The sequence below is a fragment of the Bos mutus genome, chromosome 1 (assembly GCF_027580195.1).
Source record: "Bos mutus isolate GX-2022 chromosome 1, NWIPB_WYAK_1.1, whole genome shotgun sequence".
Classification (NCBI taxonomy): domain Eukaryota; kingdom Metazoa; phylum Chordata; class Mammalia; order Artiodactyla; family Bovidae; genus Bos; species Bos mutus.
This window is the reverse complement of record NC_091617.1, coordinates 68,566,067-68,579,473: the sequence shown is the minus strand read 5'-3', so window position 1 is coordinate 68,579,473 and position 13,407 is coordinate 68,566,067. Positions and strand designations below refer to the sequence as shown.

At 44.3% G+C, this 13,407-nt stretch overlaps 1 protein-coding gene across 2 annotated transcripts in view; it reads left to right on the top strand.

Moving 5' to 3' along the window:
* The window catches only part of HEG1 (heart development protein with EGF like domains 1), an 83,803-nt gene that overhangs the window by 18,935 nt on the left and 51,461 nt on the right, over positions 1 to 13,407 (top strand). The window contains exons 2-5 of one of the 2 annotated variants that reach the window (XM_070370435.1): positions 2,834 to 3,121; positions 4,817 to 5,116; positions 10,705 to 11,058; positions 11,994 to 12,341. In XM_070370435.1, the coding sequence (XP_070226536.1) occupies positions 2,834 to 3,121; positions 4,817 to 5,116; positions 10,705 to 11,058; positions 11,994 to 12,341 (1,290 nt within the window). The remainder of the gene's footprint in view (positions 1 to 2,833; positions 3,122 to 4,816; positions 5,117 to 10,704; positions 11,059 to 11,993; positions 12,342 to 13,407) is intronic. The other variant, XM_070370440.1, reaches the window with a different exon arrangement.

The window sequence follows — 13,407 nt, the reverse complement described above, 5'->3', positions numbered from 1 at the left end:
CCACAGACTTTGAATTTGTAAAAAAAAAATGCAGTATCTGTGAGTTACAATAAAATGAGGTATACCTATATATAATTCAGTGGCTTCTAGTATATTCACAAGGTTCAGGACCACTTTTAAAAACATATTTGTAATAATTTTCTTTGGTGTATAGTTGATTTACAATGTTGTTAGTTTCAGGTATAGAGCAAAGTGATTCAGTTACGCAAATATTCATTCTTTATTGGATTATTTTCTCCTATAGGTTATCACAGAATATTGAGTAGAATTCCCTGTACTATACAATGTGTTCTTGTCGGTTGCCTGTCTTATTTGTAGTAGTGTGATTTATCCCTTCCCACTATATTTCCCCTTTGGTAACTGTAAGTTTGCTTCTGATATCTGTAAGGCTGTTTTGTGAATAAGTTCATTTGTATCATTTTTAAAAATTGGAATTCAGAGAGGTGAGCTAACTCCAAAGCTGGCAGCTGCTCTGGGGCACCTGCTCATCATTTGTGACCTTGAACTTCTGTCCTGATGGCTACAGGGATGCAGGAGATAGGAGGGAGCCTGAGAGAAAACTCAGGCTATGAGTGATATCATATGGTATTTGTCTTTCTCTGCCTGACTTACTTCACTTAGCATCATATCTCTGTAGGATCACTTTTAAATATACCCGTGGCTTGAGGTTTAGACCACACAGGTGTTGTATGTGCTGCACACCCACATAAGGGCTAGCTTTATGGTTATCAATTCTTGGGTGAGTTGTTATTTTTCTTTCACCTGAAACCAAGATTGAGGGGCCAGATTTAGTGCTGTCCTCTTCAGCAGGGCAGGTTTGTTTCTACTTGCCTTACACCCAAGGTATAGCCCTGGTCTCGACTTCATATAGGAGTTTTCTCTCAGGCTCCCTCCGATCTCCTGCATCCCTGTGGCCACCAGGACAGAAGATCAAGGTCACAAATGATGAGCAGGTGCCCCAGAGCAGCTGCCAGCTTTGGAGTTTAGCTCACCTCTCTGAATTTCAGCTCTCGGTTCATTTTTGACCTCACTAGATTTGCTTGCTAACTCAGCAATGCGTTTATAAGTATTCTTTAGAAAACATGTTATTCAGCGTTTTTGGTTGTTGTTAGCGGTCGGGTTATTCAGGATACTGCAGGACAATAGTCTACCTTTTAGTTTTGTTTATAGTGTGCATTTTTCCTGCCTTCTGTTTTTAGTCAACCCTCCAGGGAGACAGCATGGTTCAGTGATAGCCATGTCCTGTCTTCACGTGGCCATTCTCTTCCGTTTGAAGACTGGAATTCCTTGAACTGATTGGATCGTGGGGCACCCATCTCTTGCTCCCTAAAGGAGACGTTGCTGCTTCCAGAGACTCAGCCATTCTGACCATTAGCCAAGCCTCACACTCATCTTCAGGCTGTAAATAGAACTAACTTCATTTCCTTCTCTTTGCTCATGGCTTACCAGTTTTGGAGCAGGGGTTTTAAAGTCGCTTCTGCCTCCTGACAATCACTTTTTTCTGGCTTCTTTTGAGAATAACTTATCTCATTGTGCCAAGATGACCAAGAGGGTAGGGAAGGCATCTTCAGATCCTTTCCCTCCTCTTGGGAGGTTAGCTGGCCTTTGCAGCTCAGGGAGGAAGAACAAAGGTTACATGCTGTGTGGGTTGCTCACTGCTGTCCATAACCCTAGAGTCGCACGTTGAACTTATGTACTTGGTAGCTGCCCTGGAAACACCACTCCACATCCCATTTCTAGCTGAGTGTGGACCTTGCCTTTCTGGGGCTGGGCCCCAGGGGAGCTCAGATGCCTAGGAAACGCCCTCCTCCTTAGGAAGCTTCTGTTAATTATCACTTACAGGAAACAGAATAGGAAGCATGGAAAAAGTAATTCTCAAGGGGGTTGGGGAGGAAATGATTCCCTTAGGAAAGGTCATCAGAATCTCTTTATGGAAGAATTTATAATCAGCACCCCTCCAACTCCAGTCTGTGCGTCATTGCTTCAGGTAGGAGTGGATCAGAGTGGGGACAATGTCGAAAACCTCTGCTCTAGAATTGCACTGTCTATATGGCCTCATGTGGCTATTGTGCCCTTGAAGTGTGGCTGGCAAATTACTCTCTGGACTTTAAAGGTTTAATTCTGAAAAAAGAATGCAAAATATCTCAATAGTTTTATATCAGTTACGTATTGAAGTATTATTTTGAATATGTTGGAGTAAATAAAATATTTGTTAAAATTATTTTCACCCATTTCTTTTAAAAATGCGCTACTGTAAGTTTTAAAGTTACTTATGTGGCTTGCATTTGTGGCTTACTTTATATACCTCTTGGACAGGGCTGATCTAGAAGATAACTTGCTCCTTTGGTGTGTGTGTGTGTGTGTTATATTTTGAGTTGAACTGTAGGTTCTGCCTGCAACATTTGCTGGTCCAATGGTTGGCCATTTTTGTCTGACTCATATGGATAGAAGTGACTTCATTCATCCCTGCAAAGCTTTCTCAACACCAACCTCAATCCTAAGCAGAAAGAAAAATATCATTCCCAAATGGGAACATAAAAATGGGTTTTTCAAGGAGCTATGTGGTCAGCAATAACTTCAAATTGGTCTCTTTCTATCGATCTTCATCACTTATTCTGTTTATTGTAAAATTTAATCCTGTATAATATTGTTGCTTTCTAATTTCTTCCCCTGGATTGCAAGAATAATTACTGTTGGAGAAAAAGAAAGGTGAAGTTATTCTCCTTGAACCCACTTCTCCATTGATGTATGTGCTTACGTATGTTTTCTGAAGGTTTAGTGCTCTTTTTAGAAGGCAATAAGTTCTCACTGATTTGTTTTCCTCTTGTTTCAGCTGTTGTAAAAAACCACTGGCTAGAAGGCAACACTGAACCCCAAATAGAAAACATTACCTTTTATCAGAATCAAGTGGACTTTTCAACAGTGATCTCCAAAGAGGGTGTCATGGTGCAGACCCCCAGGAAGATCCATCCTTCTTTGGATGCTCCAGAAAACATCACCTTACAAACTGAAACAGCAGCTGCTAGAGGAATAAATGACTCTTCAGGGAGAACAGAGTTCACCGTTCCCCACTATGGGCCTGGAAGAACAACGACTCTGACTTCTCAGAGCAGCACCTTAGGTGAGTTTATGCTAATGACACTATTTCGTGCATGAATATCCAGTCCTGGGAAACCAAATATCTGATGATCTCTGCCTTCCCCCATCCTGAGTCATGATGCTCAGCCAAGGGTCCTGGGACAGAGAGGACCACACTATTCCTTAGGCTCCACCTGTGGCTCATTGTGGTTAATTGAGTTGTAAGTATAGACCAGGGGAGGGTGCAGATTTGCTGAGTGGCCTGACCAATCCTGTGGAATCTACATTGCACGGCCATACCAAATCCACACCGCATTGGCGGTCCTGCCACGCTCAGCCGTCTCCTAGGTACCAGGTCTGGTGGACTGCTGGGCTGTGTTGTTTGTGTTGACGTAGCTCAGATGGTTGTTCTTGTGCCAGTCTGTATAGCACAAACTGTTTTGCCATTTTTAGCAAAGGATTTCAATAAGGGGCTCAGGCTGGATGAGCAAGATTTGATTGAAGAAGCGAAGACAAAGAAAGCTAGCACCGACTACATACCCACTCAGCACCAACATATCTCCTCTGTCTATTCTCACAGCAAGTGATAAGGTCACATTGCTCTCATTTTAGGAATTTGGAAACTGAAGCTAGAGAAATCCATCAGTCCAATGTGTGCAGGTCAGATAGTTAACGGGTTTCAGAGCTGAGATTTGAGCCGAAGCCTGTGTATCTGAGCAAGGTGGGAGGGGTGGCTGAGGAGTGCAATGCCCGGGGTCATGTGAGCGAAGGTACAGAGGAAGGAAGAGAACGTGGCCCTTTGTGGATGGGGAGGATGTAAGTCACACACACAGGAGAGGAGCAGCGGGTAGGACAGTCGTGTGGGTGGGGTTAGGCACAATTAGCCAACACTTTGAAAACCAAGCAGTTTTGATTTGGTGTGATGGGGAATGTCACTGAAGATTTTTGAACAAGGCAGTCACATGATTAAAGTGAATTTGGGCAGGTGCATCTGGCAGATGGGTAGACGATGTCTGGGGTGGGAGATGGAGCAGAAGTAACCTGGAGCCCGGAGAGCACCCAAGCAGACACAGAAAGCCAGATACCAGGTGCTAATGTATAGCCTGGTGTTAACGTATGGTCTGGCGGCTTTGGGGATGGAGAGGAAAGAATCAGTAAAGACTCTTCACAAAGGAAAACTGATACGCTTTGGTGATGACCTAAAGGAAGAGGCTGAAACCATCAAAGATGACCCATCCCACCCCAGTGATGGGAGGTCTGATTGGGGGACTCAATTCTGTAAAGGGTATGTAGGGCAGAATTTTACATTCCATTTGTGAATGGTGGATATAGAGCTTAGAAACTGTATGTGATGCTGCCTGGGTTTGTTGGTCATTCAGATTGTGGAAATTTTATGTTAAATTTAAGTAAATTCTGGGACCAGCTTTGTGGAATGTGAGTGATGTGTCATGATCCAAAACCGACCTCTGGTTCCATGTCATCTGATATTTAGCTTCTTTGTGCTCCTTTGTTGATAATTTTACCATAAAATGCAGAGTCTTTGTTTGCGAGATCTGAAAACAGCCTTTGTGTGAGTCTGTGGTCTCTGCTTCAGGAGGAAATTTTTCAAAGAATGAACAGTTGCTCCTAATTTCTTCTCGTGTCTGTTTTATAGAGGTCAGAGGTGAGCTCACTCAAAGATGGTTCAGACATTTGGAAGTCTGCTAGTGGAATGTTAATTGTCTCTGTCTACTTTCAGCCTTGGGAAAGCGTCACCCGCCATCCAGCAGTTCAGGGTCAGAAGCAAGAACTGCCCCTCTTTACATGGAGAGTGGAACATCCTGGGGTTCCCCGGCGGGGGCACAGGGGCTCCCCGAAGAAGTGACTGTGCACACCCAAATGGCTGCCACTTCAGTTTTGAGCCAGTCCTCTCTCCCTGCTGTGGAGGGGGGAGAAGAGACAGCACTCCCCAGGCAGAGAAGTTCCTCAGGACCAGAGCCCTCCTGGCCACCTCTCTCCAGGACATCGGCTTACTCCCCTCCTTCTGACCATCCCTCATGTGAGTGCTTCTGTCCCAGCTTCACCCTCTGAAGTCATGCAGAATAGAAATAAATGGCCCTGAATGTCCAGCCAGTTACATACTCATCACAGGGGCTAAGGAAAAAGACTTTAAGCACCAGGGCAAAGTATTGGGGGTTAAAAGTACAACCTGCACAATTTATCTCGGTGCTGAGTTCATTTTTAAAATGTGTTTTCTTTACTTGTATAAGGAAGAAAATAATAGTTGGTCCAGTAGCTGCTCTAGACCTTTCTCTCCACCAGGCCCTGCTTTTTCCCCTTTCCCCCACATACACACATACACACACAACCAAGACTGAGTGTGGCGGTGTGTGTTCTTGCCTAAGAGACCAGTTCCAGGGTGAACAAAATGGTGAACATTGTGCCATTCGACAGAGAGTTATATTTGTATTTCCTCTTTATTGCAAAAATGTTTCTTTCAATGGCAAAGATAACAGACAGTTTTCTCTGGGCATCATTTCAAGAAAACCCATACAGGCAGGTGTTTGCAAGGTTGCAGTGGTGGATCCCCGGGCCCTTTGTGTTCCAACCCCTGGTCATCAGTTAAGTCTCCATGTAGGTGTCCCACCTCCACTGAGCCTTTCATGAACCCTCTGAGCCATGCACCAGGTCACACTAGCTTATCCTTATCCATCTTCACCTTCTACCCAGCTGCACTGTAATCCTCTGAGGACACAGATTGTGTCTGTTACTTCTCTTAGGTTCCTCTGCCCCACAGTGAGGTGCAGTTGACGAGGAAGGGGATGAGCATGTGCCAAATGTTACAGGGTACATCCAGCCACAGGCCAGTGCTGGAAACTGCCCAGCGTTTCTCTTCTGTGAGATTTCATTCAGAGCCTGTGCGCACTACGTGTGTTTCCATCTGCGTGCCGTGGGGAGCAGGGCCGGAGGGCGGGAAGTATCCTTGGGAGCTTCAGAAGTTGCCATTTCAGAGGATATTAGAAATACTTTACAGGACTAGGGGTTCCAGTTTATGTCATCAAAGTGAAAACGGAGATCCTCTCTGGAATACCTATTGAAAGCAGCCCATTCCCCTTTCATATACTCTATATAGTTTCCTGCCAACTGGGTATGTGTATAATTTATGATTCATATTTTTAGGGGATTGCTTTTAAAATTATTCTTAAACGTTGGTTAGATTGGGTAAAAGCTACGATCCTTTCCAGCTTCAAAGTCCTGTGGTTCGGTGGTTTAAGAACCACTTTACGAAATGATGGAAAGGAAGCATTTTCTAGGAGGCTAAACTTGACTCTGGTCAGGGTCATTTAATATTTATACTTTAAATTCAACCCACTGCTGTGGTATATTTCTTGTGGTATATTTGAAAATCAGTCTATGTTTCTAAATCTATACTTTCAGAAAAATATTTAGCCCTCCAATTCCTTCATCCTTTTAGAACCTTATACTTTTGATTTTTGAAGTGGTCTACCGTATCGTTCCTCTTCCTTAAATCCTTTGCTGAGCATTGCTCTTCCTTCTTAGTGAACCAGTTGTTCTATTCCAGGTAGAGTCCCACCTCGCTCTTAGATACTGGAGGGGACTTGGGGTGCTGTTCAATGCAGGGAGACCCAGGCATTGAGGATGTGACTGCCAGCCATCTGGATCTAGCCTGCTAGCCCCATCCTGCTGCAGGGATGTACAGGGAACATGAACAAGGGCCTGAAGCCATGTGGAGATGAAGCTCTGCTTTATTATTTTTGTTTATTTTGTGTTTTGGCTGTGCTGGGTCTTCCTTGTAGTGTGTGGGCTTCTCTAGCTGTGGCACATGGGCTTAGTTGCCCCTCAGCATGTGGGATCTCTGTGCCCTGACCAGGGATTGAACCTGCATCCCCTGCCTTGCAAGGCAGACTCCTAACCACTGGACTGCCAGGGAAGTCCCAGAGCTCTGCATTATTCTGAGTGCTGGGCTGGTCCCTGCTAACCTGCTAACCAGAGCTCTAGTGTATCTTCTACCTCCCCTGAAACCCGAATTTTGAGATGTAGATTTCCTGACTGTGGGATCTAGGAGTTCTAGGCATGCAGGCAAGAGTGCTGAGAAGGCCAGCAGGACTTGGCAGACACAGACTGGGAGTCACCCAACCCAGCTGGCCTCTCCGAGGGGAATCGAAGCCAAGAGGGAGTGTGGCGGGGGCGTGTACTTTGTGACACTTGGCTGCTTTGTCACTAGTGAATGTGACCCTGTGAAAGTCCTGGCACTTGGATCAGTCAGAGGACTGATGCTGCTCACTAGGGCCTGGGGAGGATGGGGGTCCTTATTCGAAACATGAAGGGATTAGACCAGCTGATCCTGAAGATCCTTCTAGTTCCAGCATCTGTTATTCCAGACACATCAGCCTTTGTATTCTGTGACTCCTTCACTTCTCATTCTGCTGCACACAGATGTACACACAACATAGCCTTTCTGAGGCTTGGGTAGCCAGGAGTTGCCTGCTTTCAAAAATAAATTACATGCTAATAAATATATGCATTAAATCAAGTATAGGCCTAGACAGCTAACTCAGATTTTAAAAAAAGAGATCGGAAGCCATTTGAAATTTTTTGCTTCCTCCTTTTTTTTTTCCTTCTCTACTTTTTATATTTTCTCGAATGACCATGTGCTATTTGATAATTAGGGGGAAAAGTAAGCAAAGCAACTAATAGGGAAAAAAGTTCTCTTTTAAAGGTGAAAAGAGATATGTGTATGTTGAACTATGTGAGAGTGGCTACAGTTGAGCACTAAATTTAGTACCGAGCTTCCTGGAAACCAGGGCACAGAGGGAAACTGGGTTGGGTATGATATATTGTCAGATAAAGTGAGTAATACAATTTCATCCATAGGCTTCAGTGTTTTGGGGGCAGTACCTTCTAAGAGGAATTTTATGTAACGAATATTGAGGATCATAATAGAAAATGCCTTCAATTGCTGTTTTGTGGAAATTGTGCTAATGTTCTTTAAAAGGTGATGTTTTCTATATATACTCAATAGGAGCAGAGGGTGTAGTAATGGATCTCAACTCATGAAAGTGTTTCTGTGGGCAGCTGAGCTGATATGGTCCAGGTAAATTGCTCTGTGGTGATTTCACTTTGTAGAGGAAGAGAATATAAATAACTCAGAAGGTTGTAGATTTAGCAATACCCTTGCCAAATATCAGCTGCTTCAGCAAGATTTTTGGCAAGTTCTGGGTCACAGCCAAGTCGGGGGCAAGCATCGTAACATGTGCCCGAGGCTCCAGTACACTGTGTTGTAATGGGAGAGGGACCCGTGTTCTTTCCCCAGAAGAGCAGGTGTTCTTTTCACCCCTTATTATAAATATTAGGGAATTAGCTTTTTCTGCTCCCAAATGGATGGTCTTCTCATTTTTGAATGGCTGCTTCAAGGGTAGAAAATGAGCAAGGAAGGGCAATTATTAAATAATCAGCAGTGCTGTTCTGCTGATTATAAACATAGCACATTTCCCCCTAGATGTATTCAGCAGGTGCGCATTTGGTAACATAAGTGGTGACTGTAGATTAGTTTGACCAAGCCTTTTCTCCTTTTGTTAAGAAGCACCAACTCTGCAGAAGTATTCACACTGCTTAGTAGCTTTACTGTGAGGACTGAATGGGATTATACAAATAAAGTCTTAGGTAGCACAATCTGGAGGTCTACGTAAAGTATGGCACATTGTTATTGGTTGAAAAGGCAGCTTGTAATACTGATGATAATGAAATGGTGAAACAGTGTTCCGTGGAGCCTCAGGGTCAGGGAAAACCTAGCCGTTTTCCTTTTGTGACTTTCAGCGGTTGTGATGTTTACGGTTGTATTTCTGAGGCCATTTGCTTTGCTGGACAGGTATTCAGGCTGAGTCCAATAAAACCATCACTGTGCACTGAGTCGATGAAATAATGCAATTTACTGGGAATAGAAGTGTTTTGAAGGAGCACTCAGCAGTCCGATGGGGCTGTAATTGGTGGATATAGATGGTGACTCTAACGAAGTTAGGCGCAAGAAGCGAAGTAGGTGAGTGAGGATTTGGGACACGTCTGTGTTGTGCTTTTTTTTTTTTTTTTTTAAAATACTGAACCTTTTTTGTTAGTTTGTAGCAGAGAAAGGCTTATTTCAGGGTTAAGCAAGGAGAATGGATGGCTTGTGCTCAAAAACCCCAGGTCCATTTGTTTTTGGTCTTAAGTAGGGATGGCTATAGGCGGCAACTGTTTTTGTTTCCAGGTCTCTCTCTTCCTTTGATTTAGTTACTGGTTTTATGGATTGCCTGCGTCTTCCTTGTCTCCCTCAAGGTCCAGCAGCCAGAGCCACAGCCTGTGTTCTAGGTATACCTGGTTCTGTGGTTTGGTACGAAAGTAGAAGGAGCCTTTTTGTTTCCTGTGCTCGCCCTCTATGTGTATGTTTAACTTTTATCTGTGCTTTTGTTAGGACTGCATGTTGGACTGGTCTTCAAAGAAACGTTTATAATGAGGACTTTATTTTTTTTCCTTTCCTGGGTCATAATTAACAGTTTGAAGCTTTTCATTTTATAGGTATAGAGAGTACTTTTTAAAAAATTTGGCTTAAAAAGAGAAAAAAAGCGCTCTTCCTTCTTGCCTCTGGGTCTTCTTGCCCACTCACCAGGCTTCCCTGCAGTTTATTCCTGTTTGGCATGAGGCTTTCAGTGCACCCTTCTGGAGGTCATTTCTCAGGGTGTCCTTTGGAAAGTTCTTTGTGGAAGGGAACCACCAGCAAGCCACTGTACTTCTGTAGAGCAGACTGTCCACTTTGACCAATGGTGTGTTACTCAGCTCTTGAGGCTCTTGACAACTGTTCCAGTGTCTGCCATCCATTTCATCAGAAATGCTGTTCCCAACCTGGAGTCCTTGGGACCCGCTGGAGTACTGTGTGAGCCAGTCTCCAAAGCTTCATGAGGTTAACTCCAGGGATGGAGCCTGTTGCTTTTGGGTGGAATTAAATCAAATCAGTGGGGTAATGATGAGTATCTCCTGCTGATTAGAAGCTCTGCTACTTAATAAATGCAGCTTGGTTAATAGTCTTTTGAAATGTCAGTTTTACAATGGCCCTGAGGTGGCAAGTAATAAAGAACTGTCGCTGGCGGCAAGGCTGGGAATGACTGTTCTAGGCCACCATTGTCCCGACTGTGGATGCAGAGCCCAAGGCCTCCTCGCTGGGGACAGGGTCCCCTATAATGCACCCACTTTTATGCAGTTTTAGGTATAGGCTTTAATCTATAATAGCATTTGAACAAAAGGCTTACGTGGCTAAAACAAAACAAAACACAGACTGTGTCACAGTGGTCTGTCCTATATAGGTTATAAGGTGGACTCAAGAACAGAAGTTTTTAGCTTCTTCTATATAGACTGACGCAAATCGGGTCTAGAGGCTTTCTGCTGTCTTCCTCTTAGCTTGATCTGAAGCTTTCTCTGTGCTCAGTGAAGGATCTCATGCTTCTTCACTTAGCTCTGTGAAAAGAGGGAGAATGAGTTAGGTGTGTTTATCTATTAGATCCATATTACATATATTCACCTACCAAAATGTAATTACCATCATTTGTATCCAGATATACCCTGGCTAGTCTTAAAGCATATTTTCTTCCGTTCTAGCTTCTGGAAGTACAGAGGATTTAAACAACTCTACTGCTGTCCACAGCTCCTCGGTGAGTGGGACAGAGAGTGTCCATGTTGCCACCACGTTCCCCAACAGTGTCCAAAGGACGCCCCAGTCTTCAGCCACCAGTCTGCGACCTCTGAATGAGACAGAACATTTCCCCGAGGACTCTGAAATTGCCATAACTTCATCATCAGTCCATTCTTCCCCGTCGGAGGCAGAGTTGAGAAGAAGCAGTGGAGTATTCGGGAGCCCAGGGAATGGTGCATTCACAGAGCTGTCCACAGAAATTGCATTTGGTCCTACATCTTCCAACATCTCAAGGGAATTTTGGCAAAATGATTCTCCAAGTAAGTCTTCAATCTCTATTTGATCTATTATGGACATTTAAAAATTGTTGAATTTTTTCAAGGGGTCACTTCAAGACCATTTGTAATCTTAAAAAAAAAAAAAAAGAAAACAGCTGTTTTCTTGGATAACACTATCTCCTTTATCTGGTAGACCACATTATCACATTTTGATTTTCAGCCCCATGACAATGTTGTGAAATTAGTGAAACAGGCATCATTCCTCCTGCTTTCTTGTAGGTGAGGAAACTGAGGCTCAGCTGGTTTAAGGAGTGAGTGCGTGATCTTTATCTCACTCACCGCAGAGCTGAGACTCCCACCTCCGAGCTCCCGGTGCTGATGCATCTTGTGGCTCTGCAGCTTCAACTGCAGACTGAGAGCTGGCCGCTCTTTAAAGCCAGCTTCAGTTATCTTATGTACAGATCATCTTCACAAATAAATCTGCAGAGTATGTAAATATACTCCTCAAGTTCATGGTTTTAGTGAGCCCCCATGGTTGATTTTTTTTTTCTTTTTTTGTGGTATTTCAGAATTAGAATAACCTTTATTTATAATAGAACTGCCTTAGGAAAATACTGACTAAGCATAATATTTGGGCACATTGTGTTTGATGGACGTAGCAGCATACTCACTGGCTCGTACTACCCCATGTTTTAGGGGAAAGAATAAAACACTCAGGCCTGTAAGTTACTCTGAGACTTTGCACGTACTGTTTAAAAGCTCCGCTGTTCACCAGTTTTTGGTATTGCTGTCTTATTGACACTGAATAGTTTTGAAATAATTGTTTAGAACATGAAAGTGTACGTCAGGTCACACATATAGTAAACACTGTACAAGGTCCTTGCAGAGGGCACTTTCTCTTGGGGAGCTCGTGTCTTAGTTGTGGAGGGATCTCTCTTACATCCACTTAATGGCCTTTTATGTCTGACACCTTTCAGCCTCCAGAGGACCTCAGCTGGCCAGTGGCTCTGGCGCAGGGAATGGCAGCCCTGTGTCTCAGACAGAAACCTCCTCTCGGTCCATCCCACCAGTCAGAGGTGAAGAGAGCACCGCTCTCTGGTTTTCCACCGGCAGCGAGCCCTTTGCAGGTGCAGCAGGAAGCTCCACTTCCCATCCTGAGGTTGTGAATGCTTCGGTTCTGACCCGCTTCTCAGCCTCTGCCCCACAGTCTCAAGGAAGTGACCCAGCGCTGTATGAAATGAGCTACTCTGAGCTGGCCACCGAGGCCTTGTCTTCATCCTCCTCAGAAAGTCTGGGCTTCTCGGCACCTCGTGGGGAGCGCTCGAGTGAGTCTCCATCCACGGAACCGCACCCCGAGGAGGGTGGGGGGCTGCCTGAGCTTGATCTTCAGTGATAATGAAATAGTTCTGCAGGCCTCTCAATATCTCCAGGCCATCCTTCTAGCTGGTTGATACCCATGTACCTGTATATTCCCCAATTTTTCTGTAATGTCTCCAAGATGCTGCTGTTATCACTTGCCACACACGGCTCGGGGACTTCTCTGCAATGTCCTTCCAGCCCTTAGAGCTCACCCCACACCCCCATGCTGCCGCCATCACACAGCTTCTGGAAGGTGAGAGTATCACCTCCTCGTGAGTGGTTGTTCACGCCAGGTCTGGGCTTTCATCAAGAGACATTCTCCTTTCCCCCTTTTAAACAGCCTTATTGTACTATATTTCACATTCTGTACAGTTCGCCCATTTAAATGTACAATTCCGTGGGTTTTGGTATAGCCACAGAGTTGGGCCACCATCACTACCATCTGATTCCAGAACGTTTCCATCATCCCAAAAAGAAACTGTGCTCATTGTGGTCTCTTCCCCATTCTCTGCTCTTCTGGGCCTCTGACAGCCATGAATTTACTTTCTGCCTCTATAGACTTGCCTACTCGAGACGTTGCTTATAAATGGAACCATAAAATGTGTGGTCTTTGTGTTTTTCACTTAGCATCAGGTTTTCAAGGCTCATCCATGCTGTGGCGTGTGTCCGTGTTTCATCCCTTGGTACTGCCAAATACTGTCCCACTGTATGGATGTGCCACATTGTAATGTATACCTTTATCAGTTATTGGATATGTGGGTTGTTCCCACCTTTTGGTTATTATGAATAGTACTCTTGTGAACATTCAAGTACATGTTTTTGTGTGCACAGATGTTTTCTTGGAATTGCCAGGTTAGATGGTAGCTCCGTTTCTGACCTTTGAGGGACTACCAAACTTTTCCAGAGTGGCTGCACCATTTTGTATTCCCACCAGCAAAGTAGGAGGGTTTTAGTTTCTTAGCACCTTTAACACCATTTGTTGTTGTCGAGCTCTTTTGATTCTAGTGAGCTGACTCATTGGAAAAGACCCTG